We start from the raw sequence: 19,127 nt of genomic DNA, 5'->3' as shown, positions 1-19,127 counted from the left end.
CAGCTGGTAAATGAAACTTTCTGGTTTGTCTTAAAGCCGGATACCAACAGTCAGTGTTCAGTTAGCAGTGAAGATATCGAAAAAAGCTTCAAAACAAACCCTTGTGGCTCCATTTCTTTTACTACTTCCAAATTCAGCTACAAGATAGACTTTGCAGGTATGTTTTTTTCCCTAATAGTTGTGTGTTTTTAGTATATTGATATGATAAAATCTACAGCTCTGAAGGTCAGGATTAGTGGATATATTTGCAAACAGTGAAGTATATCTTTTTTGTTATATACAAAAATACCTCTATAAAAATTCAAGTTTTAAAATCTTGAGCAACATTGCCTTTTATAAAAGGTGTTTATATGTTTGTATATATTAATGTATGGGAAGATTGTCTTATATATTAAGTGCATTTAATACTTGTCTTCTGAGGAACACAAAACACTGTATCAGTTGTTTTATTCATCCCATCGGTCTTTTGAAATAGATAAGAACATTTTTACTTTTTTTTTTGAGACGTCTCGCTGTGTTACCCGCGCTGGTGTGCAGTGGCATGATCTCGGCTCACTGCAACCTCCGCCTCCCGGGTTCAAGCAATTATCTGCCTCAGCCTCCCGAGTAGCTGGGATTACAGGCACCGGCCCTCACACCCGGCTAATTTTTTTGTATTTTTAGTAGAGACAGCATTTCATCATGTTGGCCAGGCTGGTCTTGAACTCCTGACCTCCTAATCCACCCGCCTCCACCTCCCAAAGTGCTGGGATTACAGGCGTGAGCCATCTTGCCTGGCCAGAACCTTTTTACTTTAAGGATCAAACAGATGTTAAGTGAGAAAGTCATAGGTAGCTGGCAGTAGTTTGAAGAACAACTTTTAGCTGAATGACCTTTCTCTTGATGTGTTTGTCAGAAAATGATTTCTTTAATGGACATTGCCTTCTGTCATTTTCTGATTGATTTGGCTCTTCCACAGATTAGCCAGATAATCTGGAAATCAGCCCCACTTTGGATCTCATCTGTGATATATGGACATGTTTTGGGGTATCCCATGAAAAACCTGATGAACTGAGCTCCTCAGGTTTCAAGGTGTTAGTTACAGCTATTTATTGCTTAGAGGCAAACAAGACCTGGATGGGAGGGTTTCTTAATATAAGTACATTTTGTTTGCTGCACAGCTTAGTCCTTTAGCTGTTCTTTCTCAGTCGCTGTGAGTAGTGTCTTCATGACTGTGTTAGTAGTGTATTGTGGCTGGGTAGGGTGGTGAAACGTTAGGAAATCCCCTTGGATGAGCCAGGGCCCAGAAACAGTGAAGGGGATTTGTCCAGTAAGGGATTGATGGAACCAAATATGCAATAATTATTATCCCACCAGAGTTGTTTTTCTTGCTTTTTTTTTTTTTAATTATCAAGAGTTAAAAACCATTAGATCCTTACTCGTGACAAGCCATAATTTTTTAATGCCATGAGGCAAATAAGCAGGATTTAAGAGGCCCTGACATTTGTCCCTCTGTTGCAGTCTAGGCAGAAGGTGTCTGGTAGGCATTTTTGGTCACGTGTCCAAGTATTTCTGAGGAAGAACCGAAACCGAAGGATATGCACAGACAGCAGACCTCATGTAGAGGATGAACTGTATCAAAGCATTTGGTAGATAATTCAGCAAGCCACATGTTTCGGAAGGAATTTTTTTTAGTAGATTATACTTTTTGGAAACTTGCTCTCAGCAAAAAGTTAATTAAAAATATCATTATTAAGGAATAGGAGTTACATATAGTAATAACTCAAGTTCCCCAGCCGTCTATGTAATGATCCTGTTTCAGAGGCGTGGATATTAGCATTTCACATGTACTCTTTGCAGTTTTCAGCTCCAGCCATTCTGCCACTAGCCACCTCAGGTTTTCTTTATAAAAATGGTGAAAAGTAAACTCAAAATGAGACAGTCCAAGAAGATGGCATCACAGGTCTTGCTCCACATGCTGAGATGATCTTGCTTTCTCCCTGAACAGTGGTAAATCCAGTATGTGTAGAGTCTAGGAGAACACAGAAAGGACAGAACACACTTTATACTAGCCTTGGCCTGGGTGGGTAAACCTAATCATTTTGAAATGGAATGATGTCAATTAGATGAGATAAACAGGCTAGAATCTTACATTAAGAATCACTACTAAACTTTGAGGAATGAAGAAATGGACCTGGTAAATATTGGTATGACTGAGGCATGGATGAAAGCAGAAAATGATACCTTTAAGTACTTAGTCTCTTATCGCTAGAATCTTTTTATGTAAGTTTGTACTGGGTCTAGCCAGGTTTCCTATTTTTTAGGTTTAGTTATATAATTAAAGAGAAATCAGGAAATGTAGAAATTTTTGAAATTCTGTGAGTTGTACAAGTTTTATAATCATTTCCAAAATTTTTGGAGAGATGAAAGTGCATTTTTCTTCTTAATAAACCAACCACATTTAATACTGTAATTTCTCTCTTTCTAGTACTCTTAGCTTTCCTAAGTTTAGAACTCTCCTAGTTTAGTGTCTGTTTAACCTAAGTGTGATACAGAAGGGGAATAGACCGTGCATACTGAGCAGTGGATGAAATTAGCATCTTTATGTGTGAGCTTACATCAAGCAATGAAGCTGTGCTTCCTTGAATAGCACCTTCACAACATGATACATAGCTGTATGGTAAAGTGCCCATAATATACTATGCTTGCCAGCTACTCCGAAAGCTCCGTGATTCCTGATCATCGCATAGCGTGGCTATTAATCTTCATGACATTTATAGTACAGTGTGTTTTTATGACTTACCTAATATCTTGTCTTTGTATACAGAAATGAAGCAAATGAATCTCACCACTGGAAAGCAGCGCTTAATAAAAAGAGCCCCCTTTTCTATCAGTGCTTTCAGGTATGGTAAAGAGAATAGGGGTGGAAAGAGTAGGGTTTTTTTTTCCTTACTATTGGACAGAAAAACAAATAGACTGGAAATATTTTGGTAGGTCATTTAATAATATTGATCTTTTAAATATCAAATCTTGGGCCAGGCACGGTGGCTCACGCCTGTAATCCCAGCACTTTGGGAGGCCGAGGCGGGCAGATCACGAGTCAGGAGATTGAGCCATCTTGGCTAACACACAGTGAAACCGCATCTCTACTAAAAATACAAAAAAATTAGCCAGATGTGGTGGCGGGCGCCTGTGGTCCCAGCTACTTGGGAGGCTGAGTCAGGAGAATGGCGTGAACCCGTGAGGCAGAGCTTGAAGTGAGCCGAGCTGGCGCCACTGCACTCCAGCCTGGGCGACAGAGCGAGACTCCATCACAAAAAAAAAATAATAATAAATTTAAAATAAATAAATAAATATCAAATCTCTCATTTGTTGACAAAATAGCAACATTATTATTTAAGTGCTTCCTTTCATGTTATCCGTTTCCTTCTTGTATATTTACATTTTATAATTCTTTAGAACAGTTTGCATGTTAGTTACAAAATGCCTTATGGTCTGTGCTCTAAACTCACAAAATAACTCACTGAGGTAAGTTTAAATTGTTAACTTGGAAATACTCTCTCAGAGCCATACAATTATTGGGGCCGTAAGAACTAGGTAGTTGTTCACTTTGTTTCCACCTACATTGATCTCCATTGGTCAACTTCTGGGAGTAATTTCAAATTTGCAGAGACTAAGGGAGTCCTAAGGAAGATGGTAGAACAGTGGACAACAGTATTGCTTTCTGTTCCCTGGAACTTGGTTGCAAATTTTCTTTTTTGCTTGCTCTGGCCATAAGAAGTCTGAAAAAGGAGGTATAAATGTCAGAAGACAATAAATATTTATTATTCATGTGAATGGACTTGAAGGAAAAAATCTTAAAGCATATCTCCTATTTTCTAAAATGACTCTTCAAGCAAGTATTGAAATTCTTTTTGTTCAAATAATTTAAAATGAGACTGGAAAAAAAAAAGGAAGCATGTTAATTGCAGGAAATGCCTATTTGCTCCTTCCAAGGAGATTTTGGAAGGGGTTAAAGAAAGAAATATTTGAAGTTTCTGTCAGTTTGTTTTTCAAGACTTTTGGTTTTATTTTAGCATTTATTTTGGTTTTATTTTAGCATCACAATTTAAAAGTTATTCCAAGTACTTATAAAATGAATGCTCTAGTACTTCTGTGGAATATAGAGAATAGTATTTCCTCAGTAGCTACATCATATCCACATTCTTCAGTACAAATAATATAATAAAAGAATCACTTATCTTCAGAAAGTATTTAATCTGGGAGAAAAATGAAAAATGAGACATAATAATGGAAGATGTTGTTGTAATTGTACATTGTATCTGCTATGCTTTGGTGGAGACAAGAAGCACTGTGATGGGATCAAACACTTTATTCTGTCACAGACTGTACAATCCATAGAACAAAGACAGGACAAGGAGAGAATTAAGCAGAATGGAGGACAATAAGCAAGACAATAATAAAAGGAGAGGATTGTTTAGGTAAGATACAATAGGGTGTTGAAGGTCAGTAGGTGCTGACATAGAAATATTTATTTACTGTGGGAATACATTGAGCATTTATCACATGCAAGTTAAGTAATACATGCTTCCTATTGGCAGGGAGTTGTTTAAGGCTGTTGACTACATAAAACCTAAAAAAATTTTTTGGTCATAGCAAAAAGATAATTTAGGCCAAGTATGTTTTAGGCATTTTTTTTTCTCACAGAAAATTGGGAAAATATTTTTATTCATTGTTGTAGTTGAAGGGATATTCTCCATATTATATGAAGTACTTTTAGGACTCTCTAAACAGAAGATCAACATGGGCAGACAATTTGAACAGTTCATACAACCTCTCTCATAATAAGATAAAAACAAATTAATACCAGACTAAGTTTTACTATCAGATTGACTAAAATTCAAAAGTTTGATCACACACCTTTTTGGAGTGCTTGTGGGAAAATAGGCAATTTCTGTATTTCTGGTAAGAATGTCAGTAGGTACGTTCACAGACAGCATTTGGTTGGTGTCTGTTAAAATCATGAAAAAATATATTCTTTGACTCAGAAATTCTATTTCAAATATCTTATTTTACAGATAGACAAGTGGACATGTAACATTGGACAGATAAACAAATGTGTTCCTGCAGCATTTTTTTTTTTTTTTTTTTTGAGACGGAGTCCCACTCTATTGCCCAGGCTTGAGTGCAGTGGTGCCGTCTCGGCTCACTGCAGACTCCGCCTCCCGGGTTCAAGTGATTCTCCTGTCTCAGCCTCCCGAGTAGCTGAGATTACAGCCACACGCCGCCATGCCTGGCTACTTTTTTGTATTTTAGTAGAGACGGGGTTTCACTGTGTTGCCCAGGCTGGTCTCAAACTCCTAAGCTCAGGCAATCCATCTGCCTCGGCCTCCCAAAGTGCTGGGATTACAGGCATGAGCCACCGCGCCTGGCCAGCATTCTTAGTTGGAGACAAGCTAAATATTATTATGGTATATCCATACAGTGGAATTCTGTGCATCTGTAAAATAGAATGCATTCATTCATTCATCCAGTACTTATTGAGTGTGTACTATGTACCAGGCTCTGTTGTAAGCACTAGGAATAATGATACTGTCTATGTACTGTTACAGAAAGATCTCTAAGAATCTATGAAGTAAAAAACAAAAAAACAGGTGCAATAAATGTATGCTTTATGCTATCATCTGTGTGACCAAAAAGCTTGGCTTGTATTAACCTAAAGAAGCTCTGGAAGAATACCCAAGAGACTAAAATAATAATTACCAGGAGATGGGGCAAAAAGTGAGACTTGGACATACCAGGGACTGGAGTGGGAGGAAAACGTCTCACTGTATATTTTTTTATACATATTAATTTTTAAATCACGTATTTGATTTTTTTCTTTAAAATAAGTTTGAAAAAAGTAAACTAAAGATCGGTTTGAAATTTATTAATTTATTTAGTAACCTCCAATCACTGGAGGCGATTGGTGTGTCATGTTCAGCCTTTTGCTATTAAATCCCTCAACATCACTGTGTTTTTCTGTATTCACATCCGGTGGCTTGAACATGTTTGATAGTTTTTAAGATTTACTGACTGACTGTGCTAATAACCCTTAAAGTTAGTGGACTGTTGGAGAGAATAGTGGGCAATTAACAAAGAAAAGTTTAGGTTTGAGTTAGATCTTGGAGAACATTGAATGAATGGTTGAGGAGTTTTGATTTTATTCAACAGACAATATAAATACGAGTTTTGGCATTTTGTTTTCATCAGGAGCTTGATTTTATTTTTAATTTCTTTGCCTAAAATCTTCTTTACATTTTAAAGAAATTTTGGAAATTTCAAAAAAACAAGACAGAACTAAGCAACTGTTTTTGAAATTTTTATGATATGTAGGGTTGGATATTTTCCATCAAAAGTTCACTGTTCATCACCTAAAAAGTAGCACACATAGACATTCAATAATTTTTAAATAAAGAAACCAAAGGCTATATTTAATTGCACTTGTCACAATACCCTGAAAATGAAAATTAAGCTTTGAAGAAAGGCTAAATTCTTGACAGTAATTATAATCGGCTTCTGATATTTTGTTTTGTCTTTTGCTGTTTCAAGTTACATCTGTGAAAATGAGGCCATCCCTATGCCACCACACTGGGAAAATGTGAATACTCAAGTACCATATCAGGTAAGAGTAGAATTGACTGAATATACCAATGAAAGAAACCGGAAAGGACTGCAGTAAATCTATGCAGATTTATTTTTCCAGCTTATTCCTCTGCACAATCAAACACATGAATATAATGAAGTTGCTAATCTCTTTGGGAAAACGATGGATCGCAGCCGAATTAAAAGAATTCAGAGAATTCAAAACCTAGATTTGTGGGAGTTCTTTTGCAGGTGAGATGATTTCTAATCTGAAACTTCTCCTTACCACTATGTCTTTTATGGTTAAAACATAAATATTGAATTGTATTAATTTTCAGTGGCGTAGACATGCTGTTTTTCTCGTGCCATATTTTGACCTGGTCTCAGGATTCTTCTTCCGGCATTCTCAGGGAGTGAAAGACTTGCTCTGTAAACTTTGCTTGTAGCATTGCAACGCGAGAAGCTCCTTCCTTTCAAGGTTTAGAGCTACGCATCTTGGCTGAAATCAGCATTACAGAGGAGTGTCGGAGCTGTTTAGCTTTGTTGATATGACTTCCTTGGCTAAGCCTTTTATTAGAAGTCTCTGCAAACACTGTTTTGTTTTTAAATCATACTATCTTGCCAATAGTCTTTTGTCTGTTTTATTTTAAAGAACACTTTAAAACATACCTTCAAATTTCCTGCTTAGCCTAAAGTTTATTTTGTAGATTTAAAATCTCAATTCCTTACTAGATTTAAGTGGGAAATGACCCATTAAGTTGGGTGACTCAGTGTTCACTTAACCAAAATAAAGTCCATTACAGAAAACTTAAAGCTATTAAAGGTATTATCCAAATTAGCCTGTTCTGCCGTATTTTTTATGACATGTAAAAAAATTAAAATAAGCGGTTCTCTGAAATATTTTCAATTAACATTTGTAGATGAGATTTGGTGTCTGATATTTTTAAATACATAAGCTGACTTTTAACTTTTTATTCAGAGAAATTGCAAATAAACACAAAAGTAGAGTCTAATATAATGAACCTCATGTATCCGTCATCCTGATTCAACATCTATCAAGATTTACCACACTTTAATAAACTATCTCCTTTTTTGTTATTATTGTTGTTGCTGAAGTATTTTTAAGCAAATCCCAGACCATAACTCATTTCATTTCTATATACCTGAGAATTAGGCTGACTTTTGTTTGGTAATGATACATGGAATTCTTTTATGGTTCTGACTAGTTAATATGGCCTGCGTACACTTCAGGTTTTATTCTCATAATAGTTTACGGTAATAAGGGGCTTTCAGCTTGCGTTCTTTATAGTCTTGGGTCTACTGGCCAAACCAACTTTTATTTCTGATAATAACTGAGTTTAACTGAGTTTAGACAGTTTAATTTAGTTCTTGTTTAGATGATTCTTTTATAGAGGAAGACAGAAGCCTCTGCCTCCTTTGACTTTATTCTCTCAGTGAATAAAGTAAGTTTTTCTAAAATAGTCTGATGAAAATTTAATTCATTATTCTTCATCAGCCCTCTGAAGTGGAGATCAAATTGGTCTCCCTCATAACTTGAGTCCCCAATTAAATCATAGTGGTGAAAACGTACCAGTGATTCCCTAGAACATTTTATACTAAGAATTTCACTGGAAACAGTTTGACTTTGGTGATGCCCTTCATGGTTTTATGTAATGTCAGCCTATAGAAATCTGTGATGGTAAGTGAACCTGCCACCTGAAATGACAGTACAAAATACTGAGTCTCATTATAAGGGCAGCGTGTCATTTTGACATCATCCTGAATAACTAAAATAACTTGGTCTGTCTCACTGTCACATAACCTATGACTCACCATATAGGTAGTCAGGCCTACATGAGTCCATCCAGCAATAGTTTTCACATTGCCTAGGCCTCTCTTACTTCCCCCACTTCTTCTAACAAAAATGTCTCAGTACCTACTTTATGACAAGCACTGTTCTGGGCACTTGGGATATAATGGTACAGAGAACCATAGCTTGGAGAGCCAGACCATTGTAACACAGAAATGTAGGGGTCAGCACAGGGCGTCATGGGAGCACAAAGTGAGGGGATCCATCCACCTTTGCCAACAAAAGTAGGGGATATGGAGTGGAGTGGGTAGAATTAGGGAGCCCCAGACACCAGTTGGATAGGAGAAGGGCATCTCAGGCATCAGGGACAGTAAGAGCCAAAATCTGGATATAAGAGGGAGCACAGAAAATTGAAACAGCTTCAGATTGAACAGAAATTAGGTAGAATGGTGAGAGAGGAGGCTAGAATGGTATCAAGAGGCAGAGCATGCAGGAGTTTGTAGTAGCACCACTGGGGTGGTTGTGTGATCGTCTTTAGTAGCCTTGAGTTGGATTGAACCAGAGTGGAAGTCAGAGAGTTATTGGGGGCTAGACCACATGGGGCCTTATAAGCTAAACTAAGAGGTTTGGATTTTTTTCTAGGACAGTAGAATGCCATTGTAGAACTTTAAGCAAGAGAGTGATGGATCTGATTAGCATTTTAGAAAAATAATTAGGCTGTGCGGTGGAGAAGGGATTTAGAGCAGTGGTTCTCAACTGGGAGTGATTTTACCTGCTGGGGGACATTTGGTAATGACTGGAGTCATTTTTGATTGTTAATGTGGCAGGGTGGGGGGTGCTACTGGCATCTACTGGATAGACGCCAGGATGCTAAACATCCTACAGTGCATGACACAACAGAGAAGAAGCCTTCACAACAAAGAAGTGTCCAACACAAAATCTCAGTAATTGAAATCACAGTTCATGGCAGAGAGACCAACTTGGGAAATTGTTTCAGTAATTAAACTGAGACACATTGGGTTGCCTGATCCAAAGTGGTATCTGCTGTGTTGGAGCAAAGAAGACAGTTTTGAGGTATTATTAGGGTTATAGAATGGTAGGGCTTGGTGCCTCACTTACTGTATGCGATGAAGTGGATAAGGGAGATGAGAAAGATAACTCCCAAGTTTTTGGCTTGTTTTACTTAATTAAGGGAGTATCAGTAGGAACATCTTTAGGGATGATGGAAAGGGAGTATTAGTTGATATACAGCAGTTGACATATGGGTCAGGAGTTTAGAAGAGTGGTGTGGACTAGAGACAAAGATTTTGGAGTTGTTAGAAAATGTGGGGTAATAGAAACTATAGGAATGAAGAAGGTGACCAGAGAGTGTATGTACATTAAGAAAAGAAGAAGGCCAAGGGTCAAATTCTGGAAGGGATGAACAGAGGAAGAGAAAACCCAAGGAGGAAACTGACAACCACAGAAAGTGGGAGAAAACCAATAGAAGATGTAGTCACAGAAGCTGGAGGGAGAATGTGGTTTACACAAGTAGGTGCCATCTGTACAATTACATACTGAAAAGATGTCAAGTAGGATAAATTTGAAAAGTTCCTTTGCATTTTTCAATAAGAAGGCCATTGGTAACTTAGATGAAAGCAATGTTGGTAGACATCATATTGTGTATACAGCAAATGTTGACAACTTTTTCAAGAAGCTTGGCAGTGAGGAGGATGAGAGATGTGAGAAGACAGCTAATGTGGGATTATTGTTATGTTACGTTTTTAAAATTTAATCATGGGAGAGAACTGAACATTGTAATTGGAAAGGACCTATGGAGAAGGAGAATTTAAAAGACTCTTAGAGAAAGGATGGAAGGGCAGTTGATGGATTCCAGCTCCTGAAGAAGTGTGGTGAGATGAAATTCTGAGAACATATGTCAGAAAGGAGATAGAGAAGGGTGGTCCAGTTATGTTTACAGGTAAGTAGCGGTAGAGGAAGAAAAGAGGAGTTAGGTTAAGGAGTTCCTTCCTGATACCTTCCATTTCTTTTGTGAAGGAAGAAGGGAGGTCACCTACAGAGAATGAAGTGTAAGGAGGTGTTGATAAGAGGGAAAGAAAAGGGGAAAGAGGAGATTTGAAATGGCCACTGTGGAAAATGGGGTAGAACGAGCTGTCTTGGGAACCATAGGATTTCTGTCAGCGTTGAGGGCTTAGCTAAAGTATGTGAATTTATAGGGCAAACCATGTTATGTAATGTACTTCAGCAGTACAAAAGTAAGGGCAGATAGTGGAGATAGTTGGATTGATCCACAGCTGGGAAGTATAAGGCAGCAAGGAAATAAGAGCATCTTGTTAATAATGTGAATTTAGATCAGAGATTCTCAAACCCAGTTGCAGGTCAGAATCGCCGGTGGAATTTACTAGCAAATAGAGATACCTGTCACCCGCTACAGATCTACTGAATCAGAACCTCTGGGTTCTGACATTTTTACCTTAAGAAATTCCGTAAGTGGTTCTGATGTTCAGCAGGGTGACATGTGTTCTAAATCTAGGCAAATTTATTTTAATCCAGAGCATGGAAGTATTCTTGCTCCAGTGCAGAGCTTGTGGCATACACACTTTAGCCAGTTTGGCACTCTAGTCCCTAAGAGATGGATAATTTTGAGACATCTTTGAGAAGTGGGTGCGACAGTACTTTCAGTAAGTTCAGGAATGATTGTGGATCTGGGCAAAGGTGGGCAGGGTTGTGAAGAACTTAGTGTAGTTCTGTGACTTTCCTTGCAGATGTTACTAAAGTTCATGAGGCCCTGGAAATCAACTTTAGCCTTTCTGGAGCACCAAGGTCATAGTCTGTGAATGTCCACATTTCATGGCTGCCTTAGTAGTAGAAGGTAGTGGGCGCTAGAACAAACTGTGCTGTGGGGATACAAAGCTTTAACCACCATGCCCCTGCTCTCTGCCTTCAACTGGTATATATGCACCAAGTAAGCATGGTTTTCCATGCCTGCCTATGCCCATACTCCATGCCCTTTAGCCCACAGTTTATTTATAATATCTAAGAGAAACTCCACTGAATTTTCAAACCGAAATTCAATCGAATTTGTGCCCAAAAAGTGGTGATAAGTGAAATTTTTTTTTTTTTTTTTGAGACAATCTCTTTCTGACACCCAAGCTGGAGTGCAGTGGCGCGATCTCGGCTCCCTGCAAGCTCCACCTCCTGGGTTCACGCCATTCTCCTGCCTCAGCTTCCCGAGTAGCTGAGACTGCAGGTGCCCGCCACCACACCCGGCTAACTTTTTTGTATTTTTAGTAGAGACGGGGTTTCACCGTGTTAGCTAGGATGGTCGGGATATCCTGACCTCGTGATCCACCTGCCTCGTCCTCCCAAAGTGTTGGGACTACAGGTGTGAGCTTCCGCGCCCGGCCTTCTTTTTGAGATGGAGTCTTGCTCTGTTGCCCAGGCTGCAGTGCAGTGGCACAATCTCGGCTCATTACAACCTCTGCCTCCCGGATTCAAGTAATTCTCCTGCCTCAGCCTCCCTTGTAGCTGGGATTACAGGTGTGTGCCACCATACCCAGCTAATTTTTGTATTTTTTAGTAGAGACAGAATTTCCTTAGAGTGGATTCTAGTCGTTACAGATCATGAAGCACAACATTGACAAGTTTGACATTACAGACCATGAAGCCTGGCATTGTGTATGATGCTAATGTTTCTTTGAGAAAACCAGTATGGATTCACTAAAGCCAAACTAACTAATAGGATTACCATAGTGGTAGATGGATAGGCCCCTTAGACAGTCTAGCTTGGTTTCTCACTTTATAGTTGTTGAGAAAGTTTCTTTTCATGAAGACAAGATGGAGAAATATGTGCTGGTTGGTATTTCAAAGAGAAAAACTAGTAGACAAAAAGTCTTATGCAAAGAGTAACTCGAAAGGCATGCATGCTTTCTTCTTGGGTCCTTCAAAATTTTTATCAGAAACTTGGATGAAAATGTAGAGGGCTTGCTTATCACACTTGTGAGAGATTCAAAACTAGAAGGGGTAGCTTATTTGTTGAGCGAGTGAATCAGCAGTCAGAAAGACCTTGGAAGATTGAAACAGTGGGTCAAAACAAGTATTATCTTCTTTTTTTAATTTAAAAAACTTTTTTCCTTTGTTTTTATAAAGGGAACAAATGCGCGTTGTTCAAAAAAAGTGAGAACATAAAGTTCTAAAAAAGGAAGTTCTTAGTGAAACCATGCTGACTTTTTGTAAAGTAAACATTTGCTAAATGCACAACCTTCTAATGTCATGCTTAATGGTCTGAAAAGACTATCACAAATAGATCAAAGCATATACATTTAAATTTTGATACATACTGCCAAGTCACTCTTGAGAAAGACCATATGCATTTTCATTTCTGTCGCCATTTAAATGCAAGTATCTATTCCCGAACATATTCATCAAGCTGCATATCATTTATAGAACTCAGTCTGAGATACGGATATTTTACTGTTATTTAATTTTTACTTTTTAAATTACTATATTAAGTAAAGCTTAACTGAAATAAATCTATTGCATTCAGTTTATAAAGCAGTTGTACAAATTTAGCAAGCTAAGAGAGGTCTGGTTTGAAAAAGTCCTGGGAGTTTCAACTGACTACACACTTGATTATGGATGCAGTTTGCTGCCCTGCTACCAAAATGCATTCAGTGGTGTCGGTGGAGTCAGTGCTGTCTGATGATATCTGGACTGTTTCTATTTCATGCCAACATTTATAAACTAGAAAGTATCCAGCAGATTCTTGTTAACTAAAGACTGTTGGGATAAAGACCTAGAAGCTATGCTGTGTCAGGAGTGGTTGAAGGAATGGCGTATATTTAACCAAGAAAAGAAAGCCTAGGTAGGTGTTCATAGTTATTTTTGGATATTTGCAATGTTGTTTTGTGTAAGAGTGATTTGAATTGTTAGTGTTCATAAGAGAATAACTAAGACCAATCAGTAGAAGTAATGGAAGGCAGATTGGGTTTGGCATTGGGATGGATGTACTTTCCAACTATTACAGCTGATCACAAATAGATTTGCAAAGTGAGCACGTGATGCTGTGAGTACTTGACACTGGATGAATTGAAGCAGGCATTAAATAGCTATCAGAAGTTGGGGGAGGAGAGTCTTTTTAATTTTTAAAATACGATTTTTATGAAATGTTTCAAGAATGAAAATGCAGCAAATAGTTTACAGACTCCCGTGTATCTACCAATCAGATTTAACATTTTGATACTTGTCACATTTCCTTCCTCTTCACACAGATACAGGTGAAGTGTTTACTCCATCCCTGTCCTCCTCTCCTTCTTTCCTCCTGAGATTGGTATGGTGCCTTATTGTTTGTATTTTGTATTTTTTACTACCTGTGTATGTATACCTACATAATACACAGTATTATTTTGAGTTCTCTATCTCTTTTTGCAAAATTCTTTTTACATTCAATATTATTTTTCGAGATTTACTATGTTAATGCACATAGATCTACTTCATTACTTTTAACTTTTATATGTAAATACATGACTATATATTCATTTCTCTGTGAAATAATTTTAGGCTGTTTTCAGTTTTTGTTTTCTGTTACAATCAGTCCTACATTAAATATGCTTTTATGTGTTAGGATAGATTTATCCTTGGGAAGAGGATTAAACTGGATGGCTTAATGTCCCTCCCAACCCTGTGGTGCAAAATTTAGTCAATTGAACCAACATTTTCTAGTTTCTGAGGATAAAAAGCATATGACATGATCCCCGCTCAAGGAATTTACTGTCTAAAGTCTCTGCGAACTTTGTATTACTTGTTTGTTGTCTCATTTTTAGGCATCTATAAAGCTTAGCTGGTTTAGACAATCAATTACCTTTATGATTTTTGGGCATAGCATGGAATAACTATAGTTTTTGGCATAATTTTCAACCTTAAGTTTCAGTGTTAACTAATAATTTTTGATGAGATGATTTATATGTCCAAGAACGTTTGAAATTATTTCTTTTCTAGACTTGCTTTGTCCACTTATTATTTATATTAAAGTATTTTCTGTTTTACGCTTTCTATTGAACCTTGCTCATTAAGATTAATACATGCTACTTATGGTATATTTCTGTGTGCTTTTGTGTCGTGTACATTGTGTTTTTAGGAAAAAGGCTCAGCTCAAGAAAAAAAGAGGTGTGCCTCAGATTAATGAACAAATGCTATTTCATGGTACCAGCAGTGAATTTGTGGAAGCAATCTGCATTCATAACTTTGATTGGAGAATAAATGGTATACATGGTGCTGTCTTTGGAAAAGGTAATTATCAGAATTCCAGGTCCAATTTGAGTCCTAGGAGAGAGTTTCCTCTTTTTAGAGGAATATAAATATAAATATAAATATAAATATAAATGTGAACTGCTTTATGGCAAATATATAGAGAATGATAAAACAAATGGATTATAATTGCATTGTGTACCAGAATAGGTACTAGTGTTTTTGTTTTATATGATAGGTAAGAATATTAGTGAACGATAAGGAATAGTGGGAGAAAACTTCATGTTATTTATAATGTTGTGAAAATCCAGATTTTTCAGTTTATGTCTGGTACTCAGGCAAATTAAGGAGAGAGGTGAGGGGAAAAGGTATGGGATGTACATTTAATTTTCTGGTCCTTACTTTGTACCTTACCTCCAGCAAGAGAACTGACTACTATTTAGGATCAGGATATGCTGCATTTTGAAAATGTAAATTAATTTTAAAAATAACTACTAAAAAGGCCATTCCACTTATTTAACTGTAAGGAGGTCAGAAGGTGTTACATAAATCCCATCAGTGTTAGGTAAATATGAGACTTTGCAATTCATTTCCACATTTTTTCAGAGTAAGAATGCCCTTAATGATGTCTATCTCTTGTGTCTACCATTTCAGAAGAGTTGGCTGCGTTATCGAGTTTTCATGTGTAGGCAGTGAGCCAGTAAAATCATTTTTGTTTTGGAATGCTCAGATATGAATAGCATTATACTCTCTCAGAAATCTTTTCATGGATATGGGATTCTATTGTTTCCAGAAATATTACTGAATTGTTATCCCATATCATAGAAATATGGTTTCTTGGGGTTTAAAAGAATCCCTGTGGGCCATCAGTTTCCACTGTGCTCTCTAGAGCTTTGCTGGCTGTAGACAAGGGAGCAGGGTGAGGAAGTGGTGGAAGGAAATAGAAACAGGAGGGAGGGCCAAGCAGTAAAACTCAGGGCTGGGCATGGTGGCTCGTGCCTGTAATCCCAGCACTTTGGGAGGCCAAGGCAGGCAGATCACCTCAGGTCAAGAGTTCAATATCAGCCTGGCCAACATGGTGAAACCCTGTGGGTACTAAAAAAATATAAAAATTAGTTGGGCGTGGTGGCACGCGCATGTAATCCCAGCTACTCAGGAGGCTGAGGGAGGAGAATCGCTTGAACCTGGGAGGAGGAGGTTGCAGTGAGCTGAGATCGTGCCACTGCACTCCAGCTTGGGAGACAGAGCAAGACTCCATCTCAAAAAAACAGAACAAAACAAAACTCAGGTCCAGCCACACTTTTAATCATTGAACCAGTTTTATCTGTTTTATTAATTGGTTTCTTTGTAAGATTTATTTTAAAAGCAGAAGTCTGGTAGCTGTATTTTGGTGGGGGCAGGGGATGGTGGTGGTGGTGAGGACTGGTCTGTACCAACAGATCTATTCCTATGGCAGTCTCTACCACAGCTGTCCATAACAGATGGATTTCTATTCTTCTTTTAAAGATCTGCAGATGAGGAAATTCCACATCTATTTTTATTATACAATTCTATGCCTCTATTCTCCTGATAAAATGTTTTTGCTTGTTTTTAATATATTCTTCAGAGTAATCTTGGCTTTTCTTGGTCCTCTTTGTTTAAGGAACCTATTTTGCTAGAGATGCTGCTTATTCCAGTCGTTTCTGCAAAGATGACATAAAGCATGGGAACACGTTCCAAATCCACGGTGTCAGCTTGCAACAGCGATATCTGTTTAGAACATATAAATCTATGTTTCTCGCTCGAGTGCTAATTGGAGATTACATAAACGGAGACTCCAAATACATGCGACCTCCTTCCAAAGACGGGAGCTATGTGAACTTATATGACAGCTGTGTGGATGATACCTGGAACCCAAAGATCTTTGTGGTTTTTGATGCCAACCAAATCTATCCTGAGTACTTGATAGACTTTTATTGATTTCACTTCCAAATCGCAGTGGCCAAGGAAGCTTTATTCTTTTTTGCAGGCAGATTTGCTCTTCAGTGATCTAGCCACTAAATGTTAATTATCTGATACTTTTGAAACAGATATGAAAAAAAGTGGCCTCCATATAAAAAGACATACTGACTTAAAGGTTGGTTTTTGTTGTTTTGTTTTTGCCTGTTTCTTGTAGTCTTGTTTGTTCAAAGTTGGTATCATTGACGTTTTAACACATAGGGGTGAAAGATACCATTCAAAATGGAATCAGCTCAGTCTCAACTAATGTGGTCATTGAGATCTTTAAAGTTTACACGTGTGTTATCAGGATAAATGATTTTAGTTTAAATAGACTTACTCGTATAAATGTTGAAAAAAATACAGACATAAATGTATCCCTTTAGAGGAATTGATCCTTTGTAAATTGAATTCAGGTAGTAGTATCATCCACCAATCCATTTGTTGCTTTGTTGGTCTTCTGAAGGGGGGATTTAAAATTCTGAAACAGTTGAGCACCTTGAGAGAAATCAGAAACAAGACAATTGTTTGCAGTGCTGTCAAACAAGCCAGAAGGAGAAAATCAAGGTAGAGTGTCCTGCTTCCCAGTTGCTTTAGGATAGCAGGCTGCAGCCTCAGACTTGCTCCTGTCATTCTCTTCTGTCTCCTACATCTGAATTGATAATTGCTGCAAAATATCATCAGCCTACACTTCATCCATCAGGGCTCTTGGATTCTTACACCACGACTTGCTGTGCAAGGTGTTTATTGCATCTTCAAAGTGAAACTTTAAATTATTATTCAAACATTTATTTTCCTTTTGTTTTAAAAAGCGTCCCCACAATGATCACTTCTAAGATATTTTTTTACCTTCCACTCTGCAGCACACACAGCTATTCAACAATGATTTCTAAAATTCATATTTCACATTTGTATCTCTCCATTTTGAAACATTATAGAAAGCATGGGATGCTTGAGACAAATCTGTTCTCTCCTTTGAAGTAGCTATTGACAGCCTACTCTCTTGAAAAGTTAGATATAATTCTTAATCATGTTTAGTGGAAATTTGTTTACCTGTTCCATCTGTTTTGCTGTTCCATTGTAAGGAAGATGAGAAGGGTTGGAACAGCTTCCTTCCCCTAAAGGTATTCTAGCAGAGGCGAGACAGCAACTTGGGCAGGCATGTTGTATAGGAGTTAAGTACCAGATGGGGAATTGCCCATGTGATGCTTAAGAGTCTCTCACATTGGTTTTCTTTCTTTTCTCCTCTTCTCTCCTCTTCTCTCCTCTTTCTCTCCTCTTTCTCTCCTCTTTCTCTCCTCTTTCTCTTCTCCTCTCTTCTCTCTTCTCTCTCTTCTGTCTTCCTCTTCCTCTTCTCTTCCTCTTCCTCTTTCTCTGTCTCTCTTTCTCTTTCTCTTTATCTTTCTCTTCTCATCTCTTCTCTTTTCTCTCCTTCCTTCCTTCCTTCTTTCCTTCCTTCCTCCCTCCCTCTCTTCCTCCCTCCCTCCCTTCCTTCCTTCCCTCCCTCCCTCCCTTTTTCTTTCTCTTTCTTTTTTTTTTTGTTTGGCAGAGTCTTGCTCTGTTGCCCAGGCTGCAGTGCAGTGGCATGATCTCGGCTCACTGCAACCTCCGCCTCCCGGGTTCAAGCAATTCTCTTGCCTCAGCTTCTCCAGTTACTGGGACTACAGGTGCATACCACCATGCCTGGCTAATTTTTCTATTTTTAGTAGAGATGGGGTTTTGTCATGTTGGCCAGGCTGATCTCAAACTCCTGACCTCAGGTGATCCGCCTGCCTCAGCCTCCCAAAGTGTTGGGATTACAGGTGTGAGCCACTGTGCCTGGCCTGATTTTCTGTGATTCTGCCTTTAAAAGACAGCACATGTACCAAGCCTTTTTCAGAAAGCTTTTCTCTTAACTCTTTCTAATGCTGAATTTTCTCTTTATTATCCTCACCCAATTTTGGCTGAGAATGTACACAATTTAACTTCTTAAAAAAATTCCAGTGTCTATGCATATATTGCTCACTTAAATTATTTGAATTAGAAAGGCATCTACAAATAATAAAAGCAAAGAGTGTAGACAGGTTAGGGATAGTAATACTTCAAGTGCCATCTATCCCAGATTTCCATTGTAGACCAGCATATGTGTAATTGTGCAGTAGGAGGTAAGTAGTACCCAGGACATTGCATGTATAATACTTTGAAACAAAGTAGCAACAAAGATTTCCTGACTCAGGTATGCAACCCAACTGCTGGTTTAGATGAAGTGCTGAGAATATTTAGAAAAAGCACTTTAAAAAGCATCTAGAGATTATCATGAAAATAATTGGAGACAAAGTCACTAGGCTGCCTTGTGAGAGGCAGCAGACCGTGGCTCTAAACCTGTTCACAAAAAACAGTGTTAGAGACATTAGGAATTCAGGTTTTGAAAATCTTTTTTTCTATTTATTTGTTATTTACATACCAAAAAACCACATTAAAATAGTCCTCCCTTCAACATGACTATCTTTTT

The 19,127-nt window shown here is 37.9% G+C and overlaps 1 protein-coding gene across 5 annotated transcripts in view; it reads left to right on the top strand.

Annotated features, from left to right (window-relative positions):
- Positions 1–16,774, top strand: part of PARP11 (poly(ADP-ribose) polymerase family member 11) — a 64,948-nt gene extending 48,174 nt beyond the window's left edge. For all 5 annotated transcript variants that reach the window (XM_032159337.2, XM_058442771.1, XM_058442772.1 and 2 more), the window contains 6 exons: positions 37–157; positions 2,807–2,882; positions 6,571–6,643; positions 6,725–6,855; positions 14,550–14,701; positions 16,302–16,774. In XM_032159337.2, coding sequence (XP_032015228.1) covers positions 37–157; positions 2,807–2,882; positions 6,571–6,643; positions 6,725–6,855; positions 14,550–14,701; positions 16,302–16,618 — 870 coding nt within the window. In that variant the 3' untranslated portion in view covers positions 16,619–16,774. The remainder of the gene's footprint in view (positions 1–36; positions 158–2,806; positions 2,883–6,570; positions 6,644–6,724; positions 6,856–14,549; positions 14,702–16,301) is intronic.
- Positions 16,775–19,127: the final 2,353 nt, after the last annotated feature.

The sequence above is a fragment of the Hylobates moloch genome, unplaced genomic scaffold (assembly GCF_009828535.3).
Source record: "Hylobates moloch isolate HMO894 unplaced genomic scaffold, HMol_V3 SCAFFOLD_8, whole genome shotgun sequence".
NCBI lineage: Eukaryota > Metazoa > Chordata > Mammalia > Primates > Hylobatidae > Hylobates > Hylobates moloch.
This window is presented reverse-complemented; position numbering and strand designations above follow the sequence as displayed.